Source organism: Artibeus jamaicensis, unplaced genomic scaffold, assembly GCF_021234435.1.
Source record: "Artibeus jamaicensis isolate MK-2021 breed Jamaican fruit bat unplaced genomic scaffold, CSHL_Jam_final scaffold_847, whole genome shotgun sequence".
In the NCBI taxonomy this organism is placed as follows: Eukaryota; Metazoa; Chordata; class Mammalia; order Chiroptera; family Phyllostomidae; genus Artibeus; species Artibeus jamaicensis.
In genome coordinates this window covers 5,885,473-5,910,637 of record NW_026522057.1, presented here as the reverse complement: position 1 = coordinate 5,910,637, position 25,165 = coordinate 5,885,473, and the positions used below count along the sequence as shown (strand labels likewise).

The 25,165-nt window shown below is 39.7% G+C and overlaps 1 protein-coding gene across 14 annotated transcripts in view; it reads left to right on the top strand.

Annotated features, from left to right (window-relative positions):
• Positions 1-25,165, top strand: part of MACF1 (microtubule actin crosslinking factor 1) — a 326,604-nt gene that overhangs the window by 125,379 nt on the left and 176,060 nt on the right. For 13 of the 14 annotated variants that reach the window (XM_053660146.1, XM_053660135.1, XM_053660139.1 and 10 more), the window contains exons 3-5: positions 9,027-9,116; positions 12,939-13,016; positions 16,926-17,018. In XM_053660146.1, the coding sequence (XP_053516121.1) occupies positions 9,027-9,116; positions 12,939-13,016; positions 16,926-17,018 (261 nt within the window). Of the gene's footprint in view, positions 1-9,026; positions 9,117-10,833; positions 10,930-12,938; positions 13,017-16,925; positions 17,019-25,165 lie in introns of all 14 variants that reach the window. The other variant, XM_053660145.1, reaches the window with a different exon arrangement.

Here is a 25,165-nt window from a genome sequence, read left to right as displayed (position 1 = left end):
TGGAACACCTTTCCTACCTCTGTTCTGCCTGGATAAAACCAACTTGACACATCCTTAATAAATATTTTCTTGCCTCCACCATGTGGAATTGACTACCCTTTCTGCCCTTCCCTGTATTCCTTATGTACTTCTCTTATAGCACCTGTAGCATTTATTTTTCTGCTAGATTATAACTTGGAGGCAGATATTTTGTCTTATTTTTTCAGTGGGAGCACAAAGAAGGAAGGGGAGGAAAAAACCCGATGTTCTCCTCTAATTCTTCCATTGTACAGTTACCTCTTGACTGATAACATGTAACTCTGTCATGGTGCAGAGCCCTTCACAACCTGGTTCCAGTCTGTCCAGCATCATTTCTAGGTACCCTTCCCCTGTGTAGCCTGTGCTGTAGCCACACGAAACAATATACTGATCCCCAAACACTGTATTTTCACACCTCTTTGCTTATTTATTTCCCCCTAGAAAGCACTTTCCAGCCTCCTTAGCCATTACCCACTTACCCTTTAAGACTCAGGTTCATTATCACCTATCTGAGACTCTGGCCTCTATTCCTTGGACTAAATTAACTGCAACTTCATCTGTATTCCATACCACTTTGAAGAGATGTTTTGTATGTTCAAACATTGCTCTCTTCATTGAATGCAAGAGTGTATTGTGCTACTTTCTCTACCAAGCACTGCAGCAGGTACACAAGAAGCATCCAATAAGTATTTATTGCCTTCAGTAACAATATTTTGAAGATGCTTTATAGCTTACAAAGCGCATTCTTATCTGACTTGATCCTTATAGCCCCAAAGGAGGTAAAAATATTTTCTTCTTTTAATTTTCACAACTAAGGAAAATGAGAATTGTTAAATAGATTGAATGACCTCCCAAAATCATGCAGCTAGTGACAATGGAGCTAAAGATCAATCATGGGTCTTCCTTTTGAAATTATTCATTCTTTCTACTGAACATGCTCTCAACTTGCCCTGCATTTACTCTTCAACAATTGGAAGAACTGAATTTATCCCACCTCAAGCTTGTCCTCCTAAACTTTGTAGTTGGTTACAAATGCTCTGGTTGCCTGTCATTCATTTGTAGCTGATGTTGCCTGTTGGAACTCTCCTCTCTGTCAGTGCTGTGTGATGACAGGAGGCCCAGCGAGAGAAACTAGACGAACACATCATTTCATTGTTAGAAGCTGGAGACCAGCCAGAGCTTTACTTAAATCCCTGGCTATCTGTCATCTCTTCTCAGACTTTACTCTTACAGTTCCAGTGGCATTTTCTCATGTTAGGATATATCAGAGAGAGATTCACTGCTAATCAGAGTCATTGAGTTCATGCTGGAATTCCTTGAAATTTGGGCTGAGCTTTAGGGATTGAGATTTGTTGTTTATAACTCAAGCTTTCTTTGCTTTCCTCCCCAAGTATACCCAGGTTAATGTTGCCATTGGCAAGTAGACTGCTGTAAAGACAGAAGCAACCAAGTCTCAAGTTCTCAAGTTCTAGATGTAGTTGTCCCTAAGATCTTTTGGATTCTCAGATATCCTTTTGTTCTGAAATAAGCACATTAATTTCCTCTTTATATTTGAGAACACTGTTGGTCCACTTTTAAAAGAGATATGTTAAGGTTGTAAACATCTGAAATATAGAAATAACCTAACTTAGAATATGAGCCTATAAACCTAAGAGTTCTGCTTATATGCCAGAACCATCAAAAAGAAAAACGTAGAGTTTAGGTTTTATTTACATTATCCTTGCCATATATCCAGGTCCTGGTAGCTGATAAAATCTATCCCCTCAAAGAGAACCTCAAGGAAGGATGAGAGGATGAGAAAGAAATGAGAGCATGCGTTCCTAAGAAGGAGGAGAAATGCTTTCTGTGGTCAGTTCCTATTGACTTCAGGAAAGGCCGATATTTAATCTAGCAGATGAAATAGTTTGTTTGATTTTTATTCATATATGCAGTCTGGAAGCCACTGGCTTCCCTGAAGTTTTAGTTAAGAACTCCAGATAAGCCAGCAAAACTTTTAAACTCCAAATTTTTACTCTTGTTCTCAATTTGTCTGTTTGAGGCTAAGCGAACACAGAATAGTAGACAGCTCTATGATTCCAGGCACTCTCTCCTGTGCAGCCTCTGCTGTAGCCACATGAGAAAACTTCACTGCTCCCTGCATACTGCATGTACTTTCACACCTTTTGGCTTATTTGTGTCTGTGGGAAACGTGAGAGGAAATGAGCAGTGGAGTTTAATTTAGGAGATTGACCAAGTGGTGTTGGTTAGACACTAGGAGAAAAATGTTGCTTTCATTGCTCATGTGTGGCATGTGGTGGTGGTTTGTGGCTGCCTCTGCCTGGACCTGAGTTTTCAGATCGTGATTTCACTGTAAATTCATTCCAGCCCTCCCCAAAAGTTTTAGGCCTATGTCTGGGCTTGGATTTTGTACTCCCTGTGCCTACTCAGGAAAGCTACCTGTTGTGGATTTTTAGAGTTACCCTCAGAGGATCTTTGTTAATTAGACTTGGCTGGTACCACAGTTAGATTTATCAAAATTTAAGGGACGCTTAACATAGAGAGAGAGGAAAGAATTCTGATGTGCAAAGAGCTTTATACTTTGTTCTTCTCTCTTACTCCACTTACTCCAGCAGGGATTCCAGCCTTCCCTCTTATTTCCTGCATTTTGAGCACAGTTCTTTCTTGAGTGAAAAGCATAGGCCAACTATGTATATAATTGTGTGGGTTTTTTCTTTCTTTTCTTTTCTTCTTTTTTTTTTTTTTTTGCATTAGGCTTTTCCTGGAGGATAAATTTGGCCACAATCAATATGGAATCTCCCTCTTATAGTTTAGAAATCTATAAATTCAGAAATCCATTAGAAGTTACCAGGCTCACTTTTACTTTTCCCGTATCTTTTCATCAGTATCGAGGAGAGTAAATAACATACTGTTTAACACTTTCACCTATGACCTATTTTATCATATTTTGGTTTGTTTTATTTTATATTAATTTAATTTAATGTTTTTGTTCTTGAGCATAGTTTGGATCAAGAAAATTTAGCTGCTTGTATTTTCTTTTAACAGTGTTGAGGAAAGCTTTTCTAGATCAGGTTTTCTGTAGATATCAAAGAATACTACATGACAATCCTTGGTTCCTTTAGGAAGAATCCGTTTATAATTTAATAATGTTGCTAATGTGTCGTTTTTACCCTTAAACATCGTGGAAGCCTTGTGAAGGCAGAGAGCACTGAACTCGGAGTCAGGTGACAGTGATCTGACACTTCCCAGCTAAATTGTGTTACATGAGTTGTTTAACTTCTCTAGGCAACACTTGCCCTTCTGTAAACTGCAAGTGTTACAGTTAAGTAATCTTTGAAGTCCCTTTGGGCTCAGATTCTGACTCCAAGCACTTAAGTGCAATTTATTTCCTTTGCTAAAAAGGCCACTCAGAAATTAGGGGAAGCTGTTATCTTATATAACTTCAAGCCAATCTTTTAAAAATTGGAGAGCAGAGCTCTCCTTGGCTTATTAATGCCTGGGGCATTGGGGGAGGACTGACCTGGGTTAGGATAGGCTGGATCTCTCAAAATTTAGTAATTTATTAATTTTTCAAAATACATTTTTTCAGGTTTAATTTACATGCCATACAATTTACCCATTTAAGTGTATAATTCAGTAGCTTTCAGTATATTATCAGAATTGTATAACCATCAGAACACTCAATTTTAGAACATCTTCATCACCGCAGAAATAAGTCCTGTACCTTTGTATCCTTCAGTCATTGCCACTGAGACAACCACTAATATACTCTCTGTCTCTATAGACTTGCCTATTATAGATCTCTCATATAAATGGAATTATACAATATGTGGTCTGTTCCTTTGCTTTACTGCTTCTTTTACTTAGCATGTTTTCAAGGTTCATTCATGTTATAGCATGTATAAGTATTTATTGCTGAAGAGTATTCCATTGTATGGATGTACTACACTTTGGTTACCCATCAATCAGTTGATAGATATTTTGGTTATTTTTACTTTTTAAAAAGATTTTATTTATTTATTTTTAGACAGAGGGAAAGGGAGGGAAAAGAAAGACAGGGAGAGAAACATCAATGTGTGGTTGCCTCTTGTGCTCCCCACACTGGGGAACCTGGCCTGCAACCCAGGCATGTGCCCTGACTGGGAATCAAACCAGCGACCCTCTGCTTCTCAGTCCAGCACTCAATCCACCGAGCCACACCAGCCAAGGCTATTTTTACTTTTTTGGCCATGTACATGAACATTCATTCATGTACAGGATTTTTTTCTGGACATCTTCTCAATTCTCTTGGCTATATACCTGGGAGTGGAATTACTTAATCATACGGTGACTTGTGTTTAGCTTTGAGGAACCACCAGACTGTTTTCCAAAACAGCTGCACCACTTTACATTCCCACTAGCAGTGTGTGAGGGTTCCAGTTTCTCTACATCTCCATAAACACTTATTTTTTCAAAAAAAAAAAAGTGTAGCCATCCTAGTGGCTGTGAAGTGGCATTTTTCTGTAGTTTTGATGTACATTTTCCTTGTGGCTAATAATATTGATCAACTTTTCATGAGAGTTAAATGATACTGAGCATTTTTTCAAGAGTTTCTTAGCCATTTGCTTATGTTCTTTAGAGGCATTCACTAATTTTGACAGCAATTTTCACAGGGAGTACAGTCAAGGACCTGGATAGCTGAAGTTTTCCACTCATCTTATTTGTTGACAGACTAGCATGATTATTTGTTGGGAACACACATATTGATGCTTTCTGAGCACTCATGGCTTCACATGGCTACCTCTGAAACTTCTGATGCTTACTTAGCTCACTGGACTTTTTCTTAAGCCATTTGTGGAGTCCTGACTGGTGTGGCTTAGTGGGTTGGGTATTGTCCTGCAGACAGGTTGCCAGTTTGATTCCCAGTTGGGGCACATGCCTAGGTTGGGGGCCAGGTCTCAGGTCAGGGGGCATGCGAGAGGCAACTGATTGATATTTCTCTTGCACATCAATGTTTCTCTCCCTCTCTCCCTCCTTTTCCCTCTGTCTAAAAAATAAATAAATAAAATCTTAAAAGAAAGTAGACATTTGAGGAAAACTTTAGAGTCAACCTAGTATTTGCAGAAGTGGTAGAGACTTTAGAATGGGGCAGACTTCTGTCTGATTGGCTTGGCCATTTACTAGCTGTGTGATCTTGGGATGTTAATTGAGCCCTCCAAATAAATCTTATCTCTGCATTTGAAAAATTCTGACAGAAGCACTAGTAAATATTAGCTAATTCTTTATCCTTCTTTAGGCAGAGCTGTGACCAACATGCTTAGAAACAGACTATTGTTCTCTGTTCTTAAATATTCTCTGGGGGCAGGGGGAACTTACTATATTCTTTTCCTATTATCTCTGTCTATATCTCTTTCTGTTGGTTTTCATAATTACTTTGTTATTATTAGCAGGACAAGACTGAGAGATATAACAAGCTAGTTTTTTCTAAGTTTGTTAGAAGGTAGTTGGATTTTGCTATTTACAGATGTAAAACATAACTGGAATTTTGGGGCCTTGATGTAAAATTAACTTTACATTTCAAACTGCCTCCTTTTTCTTTTCAGTAATCTATGATATATATAATTGATTTGAGAGAGAAAGAAATGTGTGAAAGAGAGAGATAGGTGGGACATCTATTTGTCCCACTTATTTATGCACTCATCAGCTGATTCTTGTATGTGTCCTGACCAGGAATTGAACTTGCAACCTTGGTGTGTGGGGATGACGCTCTAACCAGCTGAGCCATCTGGCCAGGGTAAATACTCTCTGGTATTTAGTATCTATTGATGACATGATCTCTTTTGGTCCTCAGTCCTACTATAATTAACTTAAATAATTATTCAGTACCCATTTCTGATTTTTATACCTTATGTTCAGGTTATCTATCAAAAATAAATTCCTTGTTGTTGTCTCTTCTTAAATACCAATATTTAATATTTTCTGATTTATTTTTAACCTACCATTCATTTATAATCTGATTTCCATTCTACCACTTTTTAGAAAATGTTTTTTTTTTTTTAATCACAAAACACTCTTATTTGTAGGAGAATTTAAAAAGAAAAAACCCTTTTAGTCCTCATCCTCCTTGCCCCTTCCTTGATTATATTTTCTTGGTTTTTTTGTCTACCTCTCTCACTGGTTGTCTCCCCTTCCCTCTGCTCCAGCCCCCCTTATTGATTGTTTTTCCATCTTTTCCTTCTAATTTTGGCTATTCCCCCAGGCTCAGTCCTTAGCATTCTGCTCTTCTTTCTTGCCCCCTAACCCTGAAAGCCCCAAATTTCCCATGTCTCTAGCTAGCGCCTCTATGCATATGACTTCTAACTTAAGTTCTCAGCTGACCCAAATTGAATTCTGTTATTTCCAGCTGTTTCAGGAACATTCCATTGGTAGCTCCTTTGTCACCGTTTTAAATTCAACATATTTAAAATTGAATTAGTCAGATCTATTCCCTTTCCAATCCTTGTGACTGCTTATTTCTGTTAGTGGTGCACTGTGGCTGCTCCAGCTGTGACCTTGGAGACCTTGGACCCGTTTCAGGGAGGGTCTCAAAACCTGGGAGCCGCTGGTGTGCTGGAGCTCACATGGGCTTGTAAGAGTCAAATATTAGATTTTTGGTAATTTTGTGAGCTCATTGCCAAGCATAGCCACTATTAAAAATTAAATATATAAACTTACAGTTAAACATATTCTATTTAAAATGAAGATAGTACATACTCAAAACTCATTACTTCTTGATTATTTTAATAAATGGTATTGTCTGTGCTCTTGAGGTTAATTATGTGTATTGTATCTCTATGATGAAAATACTGTATAATGGTGTACTACTTGTACTCTTCCCCCCAACATTACATCTGGCAATGTTATATTAGGAGCATGAAATTGGTCATAGTGGGCACATTTACACCCTGAAAATCAACAAATGCCTCAAGTCTGAGCTGGGTGCATTGTTCATTGTCTAGACTTCAAATGATAGAGAAGAATGTGAATATTGCAGATTAAATTAAAAAGTGTCTCATATCTATAGTGACTATATTGTAAATAGCACAAAATTTGAAGAAATGTTCTTTCACTATTTGAAGCTGTTATGTCATTCATCATGAGCCATTTTCTTCAATTGGGTAGTCTGTTACCTTACTCCGTAACACACACACACACACACACACACACCTTGCGTACATCCAGCTCTATACCTTGTCTTACGTGATTTTCCCATCTTTTTTTCCAATTAAAACATTTTGTAGTTTTTCAACTCCTTTCTCTTTCAGGAAGTCTTCCCAAATATTCCAGTCTTTATCTTTTCTGATTCCCTTTCTATTTTGAATGCTTGATATTTTACAGTTGGAAAGGGCTATATAGTTTAGTTTTCCACACAAATGTAGAAGTCTCAATAACCCACTCTTTACTTGAAAAATTCCAATGACTAGAAATTTACTGCTTCTGAAACTAGCCCTTTTTATTATTATCTGGAAAATAATAAATTGTTATTATTACTATTATTATTTTAGTGGCTTTAAACAACACAAAGGTATTCTCTTAAAGTTCTGGAGGGCAGATGTTTAAAGTAGGTCTTAATATATATGGAATCTAATAAACAAACCAAACTAACAAGAAAAACAGAGACAAACTATCGATAGAGAGCAGAAGACAGCTAGTGGGGGCATTGGGGATGGAGCAATTGAACAAAAAGGAAAAAGGACTCATGGACATGGACAACAGTGTGTTCATTGCTGGGGGGAGGGGGTATAAGAAGACTAAATAGTAATGGAAAAAATACAATAAAGATTAAATTAAAAAAAAACCCAAATAGGTCTTAATGGGGTTAAAAATCAAGGTGTGAGGAGAGCCGTATTTTTTCTGGATGCTCTGGGAGAGAATCTTTTTTTTTCTTGCCTTTTCCAGCTTCCAGAGGCTGCCTGCACTCTTTGGCTCATGGTCTCCTTTATACTTCAGAGTCAGCAACAGCATCAGTCTGACCTGTGCTTCCATCATCATATCTCCTTATATAGTCTAAAAAATTATTTATGTTGCAAATGAATCTTGTTTTAATTTCTACTAATCTTCTGTTGTTGTGTTGTGAGCAATCACTCAATGAAGTTATTGTTAGACTTGGAATGAGTCAGACCAGCTGCCACTTACAAAGCTATGTGACCTTAAGGTTTCAGAGCCTCAGTTTCTCCTATAGAATATGGGTCATAAATAAACCTCACAGGGCAGTCATTTGGATTTAGTAAATAAAAGGAGATTATGATTGATTATAAAGTATAGTAGTTAAGGACAAAGACTACTATAAAATTTAAAAAGGCCAAACTGAGGCCAGGTTTTTCACTTGTAACATCAAGCAAGGTATTAACCTCTGTACCTCATTGTCTCATGTATAAAATAGTAATAATAAGAGCTGCCCTGTAGATGTGAGGGATAGATGGATAGATGAGATAACATGTAAAGCATTTTGCACAGTATTTGACTTTAACTATATGTTTTTCCAAAGTGAGATTTGTTTTCCCATTGTTTCTGTTAGAAAATTAGAACTGTTTTTCTCAAAAGGAAAATAATTCTCAAATTGATATATACCCTACGAAACACTGGATACCTAGCATTTTAGTTTCCTTGGTAGCACACTCTGGAAGGCTTTTCTCCCTCTGGCTGGACTCATCTGTCCATCATTGGCCATTGTATTACACTTTGGTCCTTAATAATTCCTGAGGCGTTTCAGGATGATTAAGACACCCTCCGCCCACATCTCACTGTCCAAACTTTCTAGAATATTATTGTTCAGGGTTGGCTAGAGTGTGTAATAAATCTGGCTTCAATTAAACATACACACACACACTTCTGTTAAGTGTTCATGTGTTGTACTCCAACCTGAAAATTCCTGAATTTTATTATTGTTTCAAGTTTCAAATTTTTAAATTTGTATTTACAGAGGTTCTTGTATAGGTAATAAAATAACTCAAGATTAACTAAAAAACAATCTGATTCACTCCCTTGCACAGGTCCGCAAGCACATCAATGATCTGTATGAAGATCTACGGGATGGCCATAACCTGATCTCTCTGCTGGAGGTCCTCTCGGGCATCAAACTGGTGAGCTTCTCTCTTCTCCCAATGAGTGGCCTCACAGGTGTGGCCCGTGAATGACGCATTGGTCCATCTTGCTGAGTGGTGGGGCAGTGGCCATCACTGCTTGCTCTGTTACTTGGGAGGAAGAAGTAGAAGAGATTATTATTGGTGGACTTTATTTCTAACTCAGACTTGCACTTTACATATGATGTGATTTTATCCTAATTCAGATTGATGTGTCATATACACTCATTTCTTGATAGATTCGATATCAGTTACATTCCTTTCATAACTGCATGCTTTCTTTTTTTATCCATTTATAGATATGAGTAGTATTTTAGGACTAGTAGATTCACATTTAAAGTTTTGAATAAGGTGCATTTTTCCTTCTAGGGTTTTATTTCTAGTCTATATAGACTTTTTCCTATTTTCCCATTTACTGTGAATTACTTAATTTTCTGTGTTCAGCTTGGGTCCTGAAATATACATTTAAAAACCCAGGTGTTTAAAGTTAGTTTTTTCCAACTCACCTTACTTCTTTCTTTCTTTCTGTGATTTATGGAGACTCATAGTTTTGGAAAAATGCCAAAGTTGATGTCTGAGCACTGCCCTGGATACAGTACATTTGGGTCCCTTGGACAAGTAACTATGCCTGCCCCCTCTGAAACTGTACTACACAGTGCTTGTGGGAAACACCCGCATATCGGGGGGAAAATAGTTTTTATACTTGCTTTGTTTGCAGAATCAAAACAACCTCACTTGGCAGGCCCATTGTTTCATATATTTGAGCATAATGGAAGCAAATGGTCTTGTGCAGCTTCTATTCTATCTCTAGCATCATAGACAACATAATTTTCATTTAGAAAAGTCTAGGGTTGAATTCTGGAAACATCTGCAAGGAAAGAGAACTGAAGAGAGGTGGATAGCTTGAGTAGTCTGAGAAGCTGAGCCCACTCACTGCCATTGGTGATTCTTCTTGTTTCTTGTGTTTCAAGAACTGAATTTGACGCAGTAGACTTTATTTTCTGAGTAATAACACGCAGCTTCTCCTAGGATTGGGTTTGGCTTCCTTTAGTCCCTTCTAGTTTCACATCTTTTTTGCCTTGCAATAGAATTAATTAAAAAAATTTTAATGGTCTCAAATTGACAGATGCTATTATTAGCACAACCAGCACAGGGGGAATTCTAGTTTTTTTCTCTGGCCCTCATTTATAAATCTCATATATATTCAGAATTTCACCTTCACTGTGCTGGACTTTACTCTTTAGTGCTCACCAAGTTATATTTTGTGCAACTTGCCTGGTATATTTGATGAACTTGTAGTGATTTTATGTTGGAAACTGACATTTTTGGTGCCATTGCTTACAAGACAGGTTAACACCACTCCAATCTGATTTCTTTTCCTAACTTTTGAAAACCTACAGGTGTTTGTGGAGATAGTCATAAGATATCATTTTCACTGAAAACAATCCAAGTATCTCTTTCACAGTTACTCACATTTCTCTTTTTCCTTCCATTGATTCACAAAAGCAGAGAGGGTGGGTGGCCATGGAAAATCGAAGATGTTTCAACATAAGACGTGTTCCATAAAACCATCTGTTCCGGTCTTTACATCTTTTTGGATGTGGGAGGGTATTTTCATCTTTTTTGTTTGTTTAATGTTGCATTTATTTCCATTTCATTTTTGTGTTGTGCATTTCCTGTTACTCTGTTGTGTCTTTGCCTTGGTTGGTGGCCAAAGGAGCCAGCAGGGCTGAAGACCCTCCGTCTGGTGAGCATGCCCTCCTGGCGCCATGCAAACAGCGAGGAGCAGGAGGAGGAAGATGATGATGATGTAGTAGGTTTTCTTGGCAATGCCAGCTTCCCAGCTGGCAGGCACTACAGGACCACCAGAGAGTCTGAGGTTTTCCAGGTCTCCAGTAGCTCAGTACCAATTGCCTTCTTCCCTGTCCACCTGGGACTTTGGGTCCCAAAGAAAGTAGTTAAAATTAATTGCACCCCTGGCCACTGTTGGGTGATCCTGAAGTGGGAATTATTTTGCTTGAGAATGGTTGGCACAGAAAAATAACAGTGTTTGAAGGTATCAAGTCCTTTTGAGACCTGGAGACCCATAACTTTCTTGTGGTCTTGCTGTGTTGCCTGAGTCCAGATTGCAGAATTGTGGAAAGTTTAATTAATAGCATGACAGTTAATTACTGATCCAGACTAACTGGTAGGTATTCTCTCTCCACCTCCCTAGCCTCTAGGTTCTCACCATACACCATACTGTTTGTTTTCAAAATAGCCTGTTGTTTGCAAACCACTCACTGCATGGAGAGCCTCTGTCTTGGTCAGTGGTATCTCTAGTTGCTGTAGAGGACAGAGATTTAATTTGCATGCTCTTTAGATTATTTATTTTTGGTGGGGAATACATATGTGTAAATTTTAGGGTGTGTGGAAGGGGCATTTCCTGCTTGCAGACTCTAAATTATAGCCCATGATCTTTCTCGGGAAATAGGGATTAGTTAATATTCCCCATTCCCTGTCTTCTTAAAGTCACATTTTTACTTCATTGATCTCCCTTCCCATTGCCTTGGGAATATTCAGTTCCACAAGCTTATTATTCTTTAAGCCATATTTATAATTTACCTGAAATGACTGAGAAGAAATTCTTGCTAAAAAGGTTTTTCCTAAACCTTCGACTTAAGAAGTTGCCCAGAGAGGCCTCAACATCCTTGTAGATATCCTGGTTTGAGAGCATTGCTTAGAGGTGTTGGAGGTCACCCAGAGAAATGCCTTTACCTTATCTTTCCACCTGTTGAGTTACTTTTTGCTCATTTCAACTTGAGGGAAGGTTTCCTTTGCAGGGGACTGTAACAGGGCTACTTTATCTTTTATCAGACTTTAATTAGTACTAATTTGACATTTACAAATGAACTGGGTATACCTAGTGAGAATAATGTCTTAGTCCCAATTTTAGGAGAATAAAAGCAACATTGGAAAGTGAGTAGGAGAAACTGTTCCAGGAGTATATAGCCATTCTTGCATGTACTTGCTGGGCAAACAGACTTAGTGTACTTTTTGAATGGAGAGTCACTGAGCTGTGGATAGGGCACCAGAGGCACCAGATGGAGATGGGCTCCTCTTCTGCGGCTTGTGTGACGTCTGGGATTAAGTGTCTGACCTGAAATGCCTTTTGGGGGGTTATCATGTTGAACACCCCTACATCATCAAGGTTTTGTTTGTTCTGGGTATTTCATATGGGGGTAAAGGGTAGCTTTCCTGCATGGATACCCATCTTCTTGGAAGATAGGTTTCTTCCTGATTTTTGAGTTTCATTTTGAAATTTTTAAAATTGCTTATTGAGCATATGTGACTCCTCATTCCACAGTTTGAAATTAGCTACCTCTGGCTTCTCTTGCCAGGTTTGCAATAAGGTTGGCTCTGTCCATTACTGTGCAATATGCAATTAGGACTTTCCACCTTTCTTTATAATAGTATTTAACTTTGATTTTAGGAGCCATTGAGTCCTCATCCCCATTAATTTCACATCTATGATCAGGTTCTGCCACATAGGACTACAGAATAACCAGTAGAGAAGCTGCAGCACTGGTTCAGCATTAGCAGTCAAAAGGTGCTGTGTGTTCATGGGAATTACACTGGTAATCTAGGCCTTTTGAAAGCCTAAGAGAGCATGGTGACATGCACAGGTTCTGCCACTGAAGGGTGCTTCACGAATGCTCCTATGCCTGGCTTCAGCCGTGAGGAATTCTTTGTGGTTATTTTAGTCTTTGAAATGAAAGGGGAAAGTGGTCTGCATGGGTAATTGGTGTAGCTAAACCTAACACCCCCTTTTTTTGTTTGCAGCCCCGGGAGAAGGGCAGGATGCGATTTCATAGGCTGCAGAATGTGCAGATTGCCCTGGACTTCCTAAAGCGGCGAAAGGTAAGAGTATCCATGGGTTCCCAATTCAGCCAAGCAATGTTGCCATTGGTTTCTACTTAGGGAAGTTCTCAGTGCCCCTAGTAAGTCCTCAGTAATTGCTACATCTGACCCACCCGATTTGAGTCTTACTTGCTAGTGGGCCATTGTATTATGGTTGGACAAGTCATTTGTAGGTCTCACCTAGAGCTTGTGGCCTTCTGAGAGGGAGAGTGGTAACAGAGAAAAGTTAGATACTAAAGCTTAAATTGTGTGGAACCACCTTAGATGGAGGTCAAAAGGAAGGTGAAAGGTAAACCAGCAAAGAAGAGGAAAGAGGTAGCACCCAGGCCAAGGGAAACCAAAGTGCCACATTGTCATGAAAATCAAATGAAGGGATGATGTCACTTCAGGTGTGAGGAAAAGGTCCTAGCCGTTAAGCATTGGTAACTTAAGAGAACAGTTTTAACAGAGCAGAAAAGTATTTAGAGTATATAGGACCTGGATATAGGAAGGGAAAAATAAGTTTATTACTCTCTACATGAGGAAGGAAGATAGCAACACATTTTTGGATATAGGAGAAGCCAGTGAAGAGAAGACTGAGAATGAGAATGAGGAGAAGTAAGAGCCATGGAATGTCAGACCTAGAGATACGGTAGAGGTCCAGTAGCCCAGCTTCTTCATTTATGGCTGTCTACTATCTGCTGAGATGCAGATAGGCAAAACCACCTGCTCCAGTCACAGAACAAGTTAGAGCAAAGCTGGGGCTCTGACCCAGGTCTCCTGACATGTAGTTTAATGCTCAGTCTTTTATTCATGTTATTTCCTATGTGCCATTCTTCTTCCTATTGCTTTCTAATTGATGGAACCAAGTCAAGGGATTGAGGCATGAGATCCAGAGCACAGCCTGTGTGGGCTTTTTTGAGAAAGGAAAGAAAAATGCCTCTCTTCTAAGATATGGGGAAGGAAGGACTGAAAAAGATACAGAGATGATTTGTGGTGGAGAGGAAGATGGATGAGGGTGTCAGAAAGTTCATCTGCTTAGAGAGAACTGTATGGAAAAGATTTGGGATAGCTGCAGTTGCTAGGCAACAGCAGGGGTCAAGAGAACATTAAATGGTATGCTTATTTTGGGAGATAGTTCATTTTTTGTCACTCTTATCAGCAGTTCTCATTAATTTGTGTGCTCCCACAGCAGTTCACTTCTAATACGATACTTACTACACTGCTGCTTCTCTGTTTCTCCTGATGTACTGTAGGCCCCGTGAGGACAGGGAACCTGATCTCACTTAATGTTTTCATCTTCATCACTTGTCATAAAAATGGTCCACAGTCAGCACTTCACAAACATTTGTTTAACTCAAGATGCTGAACTATTTTTGCAAATAGGATAAAAATATATATTTTTAAAAAATTTGAATTTCTTTTATTCTAAGATTAAAAAATGAATTTCTGTTCACATTAGAACCAAAACATAGAACCATGTGAAGATAACAGAATCAAAGCTGAAACAATAAATATTGCAATTCCATGGGAGTCAATAAATGTGACATATTATATTTTGTTATTACACTTATTGAGGTAACACAGGTTAGTAAAAATTCATAAATAAAAATAAACATTTGTTGAAATAAATTGATAAATGAAAAGTAGTAGGAGAGTTGGAGGCTGAAGTGTGTAGGGTGCTGGAGAAAATAGCACTGAAACATCTGGGTGGAGTTAGAAATCAGAGGAGGCTTTAATGAGCAAAGAGAATTGAGAGGAATGGATTGGCTGGAAGTCTTAAATACGGACCGAGAGTAGATTTGGTTACTACGGCAGAATGAAAGCGTGGGCGGGCAAGAACAGCGGACTCAGAGAAGGACAGAGAGAACTCTAGAACAGGTCTCCGTAGTGGTAGAGTCCAAATGGTAGCTGTGCAGGTATCCAAAGCAGAGTAAAAATGAAAGTCACCATAATTGAGAAGGCAGATGAATTGCGCAGATAGGGTGATACTTGGGTCATTGAGATGAGTGCTAAAATTGTCGAAAAAGATGGAAGATAGCAGATAGAAAGGCAGCTCCTCCCACCCCCATAGGGTGACTGAGATACAGAAAAGGGAAGGAATTTGCCCAGGCATCTTAGTCATTCAGACTGCTTTAACAAAAGTGTCATAGGATGGGTGACTTATAAACAACAGAAATTTACTTCTCACAGTTCTGGCCACTGCCACTGGAAGTTCTAAGATCAAGGCAGATTCAGTGTCTGGTGAGGTCCTGGTTCAGAGATGGCTATTTTTTTTTTCCAAGATTTCATTTATTTATTTATTTTTTAGAGAGAGAGGAAAGGAGGGAGAAAAAGAGGGAGAGAAATATCAATGTGTGGCTGCCTCTTGAATGCCCCCTACTGGGGACCTGGCTTGCAACCCAGGCAGGTGTCCTGACTGGGAATGGGACCCGAGACCCTTTGGTTCTCAGGCCAGCACTGAGTCCAGTAAGGCACGCCAGCCAGGGCAACTGTTGGCCAGGCACAACAGCCAGGAAACTTTAGCTGTTTCCTAACATGAATGAAGGGGCAAGGGAGCTCTCTTGGGGTCTCTTACATAAGGGCACTAATCTCATTCCTGAGAGCACTACCCTTATAGCCTAATGACCCCCAAAATGCTCTACCTCCAATATCATCAAATTGTGTATTAGGATTTAACAAACACATTTCGGAGGGACACAAGCATTCTGTCAATAATTCTGGTCACTGTTAATGTAAGGAAAAGTGAGGCTTCTGTTTGAGGTCCCTGGGGTTCTTTAGAGACACACAAATTTCAATTCAATTGAAGAGATAAAGGGAGGGTAGTTCAGTACAGTTTGTCACAGTTGAACAGGAGTGTAGGGAGGGTTTGACAGAAGAGGCTCACAAGGATTGAGGTGGAAGTAGACTGATTTTCCTGGCCACTGTTGGTTTCTACACTGAAGTCCCGTGTCCCAGGAAACCCTTCAGTTTCCATCTCATTGAGACAGTTGGTAACCCTAGCAGGGGACAGCCTATGTATCCAACAACATTGTGTTGTTGGAGTGAGATTTTAGGAGTAAAGCAGATGCTGAGGGAGTCATGAGCAGGTGGGGGTGGGATATATATGACAGAGTGGATGGAAATGGAGGCTGGAGCAGGCCAAAGACTAATGAGAGAGGAGCGGCAACCCTCCTAGCCTTAAAAAGAGAGAAAAGACTAGGCTGTGATAACTTAATAACAAAGCAACTCAATACTGTATGCTTGCAAGGTTGCTTTGCTGCTGGGAATGTAAAATGGTATAGTCATGCCGGAAGAAAGTTTGGCAGTTTCTTATAAAGCTAAACATATACCATATGACCCAGCAATCTCACTCCCAGGAATTTACCCTAGAGAAATGAAAACATACGCTCACACACAAAAAAGCCTGTACATGAATATAGGAGCTTTGTGCATAATTGCTCCCAGAAACAACCCCAGTGTTCTTCCATGGATGGATGGTTAAACACAGTGTAGTGTGTTGATACAGTGAAAGACTGCTCAACAGTGGAAGGAGCAAACTGTTGTTACATGCAATGACTTGGATGTGGACGTCGAGGGCATTGTGTTGAGTGGGAAAAAAGCTAGTGTCAAAAGATTACATACTGTGTGATTCCATTTATATAACATTCTGGAAAAAGCAAAACTGGGACCAGATCAGTGGTTGCTGGGAGTTAGGGGTGGGGAAAAGGTTTAACTACAAAGAGGCGACATGAGGTCACCTTTCTTGGTAAGATGTAACTGCTCTGTTATTCTGATTGTGGTGGTAGTTATACAAATTTATACATGTGTTAAAACTCATAGAAAATAACTGTGTATAAATCAATTTAACTTTATGTAAATGAAGAAAATAAAAATGAAATCAAAAGAAAAGTCACAGAACTCTGAGACCAGCTTTTGTTTCTTTTTCAGGTGAAACTAGTGAATATTCGCAATGATGACATTACAGATGGCAACCCCAAGCTGACCCTGGGCCTGATCTGGACCATTATTTTGCACTTCCAGGTAGGGTCTGTGAAGATTAGGGTCCCTGTTGCTTGGTTTGAACATGGCCTAGGAAGAACTAGAAGTTGCACTGCCTTCCACAGGCACGCTGAGCCTTCCTTGTCTGTGTTTGGCAGTGAAGAAGAGGGAGAGTGGGCGTTGGAAGTGAAGATAAGGATTGGCTTGGGGTAATGCTGTTGCGGCCTAAACCTGGAACTTCCTAGTCATTTTCATGATGAAATGGGTGGGATTTTTCATTTCCTTTGCTTGGCCCTGTCATTGGCAGTCTGGTTATTAGAAGTCTGTTCATCTGAGTCAAAACTGGCTCTTTCGGCACTCGGAGTATGAAGGGTGGGGAAAGATGTTGGTTGTGATGCCTTAAAAGGGTGGAGTGAAGGCCTGCTTTGATGTAGACTTGCCTCTAATCTTAAAACAAGCCTGGTTAATTGTAGCACTTAGTCACCTGGGCTGCTGTAATGAAATACCATTATAGATGGGGTGGCGTAAACAACAGACATTTATTTGTCATAGTTCTGGAAGTCGGAAATCTGAGATCAGGGTGCCGTATGGTTGGGTTCTTGGTGGGAGCCCTTTCTGCTTATGTCCTCACATGACCTTTTCCTGGGTGCATGAATGCAGAAAAAGAGATCTTATGTTTCTTCATCTTTTTATAATGGCGTTCATTCCATTATGGGGTTTCTACTCTCATGACCTCATCTCCTGCCAAATGCCCCATCTCCAAATACAGTCACATTGGGGGTTAGAGCTTCATATGAATTTTGAGGGGACACCAACATTCATTCCACTGCAAGTACCTTGTAGTGGTAGTCACACCCAAGAGCAGTGACATCCTGGTAGTGTTCACAGAGTCCCATGGCCTTCATAAGAAGGCTAATCCTTTCCCACTAAATACACCCCCATCTTTATTTAAAAAAATCTTGAATTACTTTACAACTAAGCAAAGCTATTTCTCAGACTACTCTCCCATACCCAGTCACTGTACAGGGAGGAGGGTGGTAAATTAGAGGGAGCAGGTGGGAAAAGAAGGTTAATAATAACAAATGACTTCCAGGGGCTGAGACCACTATCTGGTCTTACTTGAGGAGTTAGCACCACCTGCTGGGTGGCGACAGAATAGCAAGCGTATCAGAATTCCTGAGAACCTGAGACACTTCTGAGAGTTCAGGGGTTATTTCTTGGGGGTCTAATTTGGAGCTGGTGCTGACGGTTGACAGCATGGGCAGGCTTAGGAAAGTGTGCTGGTAATTTGTATTTTCGTTGAACCATGAGTGGCCTCAGGCATGCTTTGGATACAGGGATAACCAGGTACATAAACTTGGCAAGGTGTTCCTTTGCAGGGTGGGAAGTGGAACTTTGTTGAGCTTTTCTCTTTGACTAGAGTTATCCTTTTAGAACCCTTATGAACAGTGGAATTATTTTTGAAGAGAAACTGTATTTTCACCACGAACCTGCCCTCACTGTTAGTGCCCAATGTTCATCTCATAGACGTGAGGTAAAAGGCATCTGTCCACTGTCTCTACTTACCCTGACTATAACTAAATCTGTGTAAAAAGGAAACTCAGGAGCCAGGGAATCAAAACTAAATCTGTGTAAAAAGGAAACTCAGGAGCCAGGGAATCAAAACGAATTGGTTAATTAAAACAATACTGGGACAGAGGAGATGGGGTGGTAGAGCTGTTCTTATTCTGAAGAGGTCTGCCGGCAATAGTGTTCTCTCCTTAAAAATTTGTTATGAGCCCTGGCTGGTGTGGCTCAGTGGATTGAGAGCTGGCCTGTGAACCAAAGGGTCACCGGTTCGATTCCCAGTCAGGGCACATGCCTGGGTTGCGGGCCAGGTTCTCCAGAGGTGACCAATGGAAGTTTTTTTTGTTGATTTTTCCCCCCTGAGTATTACTGTGACTCATGGTTTTTTTTAAAAAACAGGCTTAAATGCATTTCAATCACATACAGCTATTATTCTTTCTAACATTCAAATAGCTTCATCATTGGTCAGTAAGAGCCTCTTCAAGTTGAGTCTCTTGAGTCTCGGCATGACCCCCAAAGTCTTTGATCATTTCCACTTTTTCTTGTGAGACGAGATCCTGTCCCAGACCTGAAATTAGCAGTTTCTCCGAGGAGCTCTTCTCTTTACTGCCAGTCTGAGCGCTGCCGGTGGGTCATCGTTCCTGGGCTTTTTCTCTAAACAGAGAAAAAGCATGAATTTATACTGATATTTCTATTTCACGTTTAGAATTACCAATTTTTATTTAGCTTCTTTGACTTTATACAGGGGTGGCAACAGTGGGTTTATAGTACACGAAACACAGATTAATAGAGCTATTGTCATAATGGTAACATACATGTCTCTTCCCACGGGAACAAGTATATAAATCTATTTTTGCTCACCCCTGTATTTGTATCCTTCTTTTCTTTAAAGATTTTATTTATTTATTTTTAGAAAGAGGGGAAGGGAGGCAGAGGAGCATCAGTGTGTGGCTGCCTCTTGAGCAGCCCCAACTGGGACCCAGCCCACATCCCAGGCATATGCCCTGACTGGGAATCGAACCAGCATTCCTTTGGTTCACAGGCCAGCACTCAGTCCACTGAGCCACACCAGCCAGGGCTATATCCTTTTTTTTCTTAGGCTGAAAATCTTGATTCTAACCACAGTAACACATCACATATTTCCTTTTCCTTACACATAGGTACACATAAGTCTGTAAAATCATATATTTTATGTAATATATTTGCATCAAAATAACATCATCAATATTATTAACAATATGGTTGTTAAGAAGTTTGTGATTTCTTTGCAGGTCTTTGTGTCCTTAATGTAAATTTCCTAAGGATGTCCAAATGATTACATTTTAAAGTCATTTGAAATAGTTTCTGTCTATGTTACTAAGCCATCAATTCAGTACATAATTAGGTTCATTTGTTTTTATTTGCTTTCAGTTCTTGGGGATTGTTTCTTTCCCCTTTCAATTTTATTTCTTATCATATAAATACTAGAGAGATCACATATGTACATTGTTTCAAAGGGAAGTTTTGAAAAGTGCATACACAGTGTATTCAGAGAATTCTAGTGTCCATCTTTGCTTCCTCCATCCTGTTTCTTCCCTTTCCCTATTGTTAACTTTTAAAAAAACATGTATTTTATTTACTTACTTTTAGACAGAGAGGAAGGGAGGAGAAAGAAGGGGGAAAAAAATCAATGTGTGGTTGCCTCACGTGCCCCCTACTGGGGACCTGACCTGCAACCCAGGCCTGTGGCCTGACTGGGAATCGACCAGTGACCCTTTGGTTCGCAGGCCCGCACTCAATCCACTGAGCCACACCAGCCAGGGCAGTTAGCTAACTTTTTAAAAACATCTTTTTGGTTATCATTCTATTCTTTTATTTTAGGAAAATACATACTTTAAAAAGACTTTATTGAGGTATATTTTATACACTATAAAGCCGACCCGTTCGTATTGCATATTTCAGTGACTCATGAGTTGTGCGGCAGTCACCAGAACCCAGTGTTAGAGCAGCCATATCCAGTGTCAGCCCTCTGGCCCATGTACAGTTCTCTCTTCCCATCCCCAGACTCGAGCAACCACGAATTTATTTTCTGTCTCTTTAGGTTTGCCTATTCTGGACATTTCAGCTAAATTGAATCATATAATATATGGTATTTTGTGTCTGGGTTCTTTCACTTAGCATGATGCCTTTGACGTTCATCCATGTTGTAGCATATATCAGAACTTCATACTTTTTTATTCCTGAGAAGTATTCTATGGATATACCATATATTTTGTCTGTTCAGCAGTTGATGGACATTTGTACTGTTATTTTTTGTTATTACAGATAATGTCGATATGAATATTTGAGTACTAGTCTTTGTGTGGATGTGTTTTCATTTCTCTTGGGATATATGCCTAGGAGTGGAATTGCTGGTTTGTGTGATAGTTTTACATACAACTTTTTAAAGAAACTGCCAATCTGTCTTCCAAAGTGGCTGTATCATTTTACATTCCCACCATTTTTTAAAAGATTGTATTTATTTTTATAGAGAGTAGGCAGGAGGGAGAAAGAGAGGGATAGAAACATTGATATGACAGAGAAACATTGGTTGCTTCTCATGTGCGCCCCAACCAGGAACTGGGCCTGAAACCCAGGCATGTGCCCTGACCAGGAATTGAACCAGCAACATTTTGCTTTGAAGGATGACACTCACCCAGCTGAGCCACTCTGGTCAGGGCTTCCACCATTAGTGTATGAGGGTCCCTGGTTTTCTACATCTTCATCAACAGTTGTTGTCTGTCCTTTAGATTATAGCCATCACAGTGAGTGTGAAACAGTAGCTCCTCGTGGCTATAGTTTGCAGGCAAATGTATTTTTTAACTGAATTCCACAAACATTTATTGAGGACCATCTGTGAGCAAGGTCTTAGGTAGAGTCAGTGGGAGATAAAACTTTGAAGTAGACACAGAGTTAATCCAGTTCGACTATATAAATCAAAAGAATGACAAGAGACGTACTCTAAACTTGATAGAGATTTAAAGAATCAGGGAGGTATGGTAGAGGGAATTGGAACATAACACACACTCAGTAATTAATGGATTCTATAACTTCCAGGGCCTTTGACCTAGCCCACTGTTCTTTGCCCTGTTACTAGTTTCACTGGAAGATATAAACAGCTCTGGCTTTGTCTTCTGCGTGTATATTAGCTACCTGCTTTTCTTTTTTGCTGTTTCAGCATAGCAGAATACTTTGACTTCCTGTAGAGGGAAGCTTTGCTTCCAGAGTATTTTCCCAGATGCAACTAATTACTAATTCCTTCCTTGGCTATTTTGAAGTCTTGGTGTTTGCCTGTAGTATTAACTAAGTGTTCAGAAGTGTGGGAAAAGTTTCCCTGTCTGCAAAACTTTTGTTGTCTAAAAAGGGTTCTATAGAGCCTCCAATCTCTTTTTCTTGTTTCAGATAGAGTGTGATATGTATCTTGCTAGTTATGTATTGAGTGGTTTTCAAGTATTTTTTAATAGAGCGTCTGTTAGCTGTTTTTACCAAGAACATGTTATATGAAACAAAAGGGAAATGCAGGGTAGAACTACCAAACGTTAGGGGTCAGTAAAGTAGTCATTGTGGTCAAACTGTTATCGGTGCTACTGAAGCAGAGCAGTGATGCAGATACAGGTCGAGGTTGTCATAGCAAGGGAGTAGTCAATTGTAGGAGAGGCTGTAGCAGATTAAAAACTTGCTACTACTGTCCTGGTGTAGCTGGTGTAGCTCGGTGGATTGAGCTCTGGCTTGGGAACCAAAGGGTCACTGGTTCGATTCCCAATCAGGGCACATGCCTGGGTTGCAGGCCAGTTCCCAGCAGGGGACACACACACAAGAGGCGACCATACATTGATGTTTCTCTCTCTCTCTCTCCTTCCCTTCCCCTCTAAACATAGATGAATAAAATCTTAAAAAAAAACTTGCTACTATTGATGAGACTGGCAGTATTGATAACTTCATAAAGAGGTTTGTGATTTCCAAAATGTTTTTTAACATGTTAAAAAGATATGTGCTAAATGGTAGGGATTCTTTTTTAAATTTTTAGGTATGAAAATTTCAAGTACTCAAAAAGGTATAGAGCACATCTTTGTATAGTCACCTTCAAAATTAAACATACTAATATTTTTGTTTGCTTCAGATTTTTCCTCTTTCTCTGTAAAGAAATAAAGCATTTCAGATGCAGTCAATTTTCTTTTCTTTAAGATTTTATTTATTTATCTTTAGAGGAGAAGGGAAGGAGAGAGGGAGAGAAATATCAATGTATGGTTGCCTCTTGTGTGTGTGTGTGTGTGTGTGTGTGTGTGTGTGTGTGTGTGTGTGTCCCCTGCTGGGAACTGGCCTGCAACCCAGGCATGTGCCCTGACTGGGAGTCAAACCACGGTTGTTTGGTTCTCAGGCCTGCACTCAATCTACTGAGCTACACCATCCAGGGCTGCAGTCAATTTTCTTACTCTCTCTAACCCCACATTGGTACTGTCTTGAAGTTGATGTATCTATTTCCCATATATGCTTTTGTACTTTATGACTGAAGAGGTATTCATAAACATTATGTATTGTTGTTTCAATGTTTTTGTGTTTGACACAGAGTATCATCTACATATCCTACTTTTTAAATCTAAATTTTGTTATTGAGGTTGATTCATGTTGAAAAGGAGAACCTGACTGGTTCATCTTCAGTAATTTGCACGGACTGTGATGTGAGTGGAGCCCCTGCAGATGTGCAGCACCTATTGTTTGCCATCTCGTATGTAATCGAATGAAGAAGGCCTCCATTCCTTCAGTTGACATATGTGTACAGTGACCTGATGCAGAGGGTGTTCTGCATAGACACCTGGGCTGTCGTTGCTGGGTCGCACACATCCCTTTATTTTGCCAAATTACTCTCAGAAGCACTGTATGACTGACAGCGTTGTGTTGGGTAACACCTACTGCTGTTTAGCATGCTTGTGTGTGTGCAGATCCTTGCACTGTGATGCAGGCCTAATAACAGAAGGGATTTTGTCTCTTGTTGTTTTCTTTGACTGGCAAGGAATAGGCACTCAATAAAAATTTGTTAAGCGAGTGGACATTTTATGTATTTGATCTCCAGGCAATGTGGTAGGGTAGACCAGAGAAACAGACTATGGTGTCTATTTTCCTATGTTCATTTGTTGATGAGCAAACACAGAGACCAATTGACTTTTGGGGGTTACACATCCAGATACTAATAATAGAATTTCTTGTCTCTTAGTTTTGTCCAAGCCAGTTTGAATGTACAAGTTAGGATTTATGGTTTTTCTAAAAGATAAGTCCTTGAAAGTCAGAATTTGACAAAATTAGTTTTCCATCTCAGTTGTTTATTAAATACTGGTATATATCTAGCACTCTGAAATTTAAACACTTCAGGGAGTTTGGGCCAAGTGTGATATTAAAATTTTTTTTTAATTGTATTTTTTTGCATTACCATTTAGTCCCCTCACCGCCCCTACCTCCACTCCACCTCAGCCCCAGCGTGATCTTAGCTGGGCAGACTTGAGGTTTACATTTTTGTGTACTTTATGGTGCCTTAGGGCTTAGCATGTATATGAGGTACCATTCACGTTTGTGGAATGGAAGAGCGAGCTCCTTCACTCTGGAGTCTCACTGTGGCTGTCTTTGGGGGAGACCTATGGAGAGTAAACAGTTAAAGAGAAAAAGCCAAAGGAGAAGACAGGAAGAATGGGTAGGCCCGAGAAGGCAATAGTGTACTCGTTATGAGCTCAGGCTAAGTGAGAAAAAGACCCAGGGGAAAGTCCTGGTGATCAGAGTTAGCTTAGTTAAATAGTGGGGGCAGAGCTCCTGCATTGAAAAAGAGGCACCCAAACTTTGGACCTTGGAACATATCTTTTCCCATAGAGCCTAGTTAAGAAAAAGAGTATATTAGGACGGAGAGTGGTGGTGGAGTGTCTCATACCTTCTAGCTCTAGTAATAAATGGGAAGAAAGGGATTTACCGTAGACCAGGCACTGAGCCAAGAAACTTTATAGACATTATCTCTTTCACCCTTTCCACAGCCCCAATAAGTATGTGGCAGAATTTATATTTTGTAGGTAAGGAAACTGAATCACCTAGAATTTAACAGAACTGGAAATTTGAACCTAGGTCTACCTTACTAACATCTCTCTGCTCCTGTCCTAGACCAGTTTTTCTTTGGAGCAAAAGGAAATAAAGGCCTGATCTGCCCGACGTATGAAAAGTTTAAGAAAGAAAATGCTCCCAGAAGTAAATATGCTTGGTTCTGTCAGGCTTCTCAGAAAAACCCTACAGAGCAGCAGTCATCTTAACAGCTGTCTTCCCTGACTCTGAGTTGATCAGTTCAGGAATTTGATTTGCTTTCATTTCATGAATAAAATTCAAGCTTAGGCCTTAAGAAGGGTATGCATCTTAAAAGTTCTACTGCTCTTCATTGAAGGAATGAAGGCTTGGTGCCTTCCAGATAATTACATTGGAATGTCATACTTTTTGCTGATTATATTAGTTTTGGCAGTCTGTTAAAGTTTCAGTCTCGTGCTGATCTCCTTGTCTTGTTTCTTGCCATGGTTTACGATGGTCGTGAGATGGTGCTAAGCCAGGGAAAGGCTTAGGGGAGAGACACCTACTGCAGT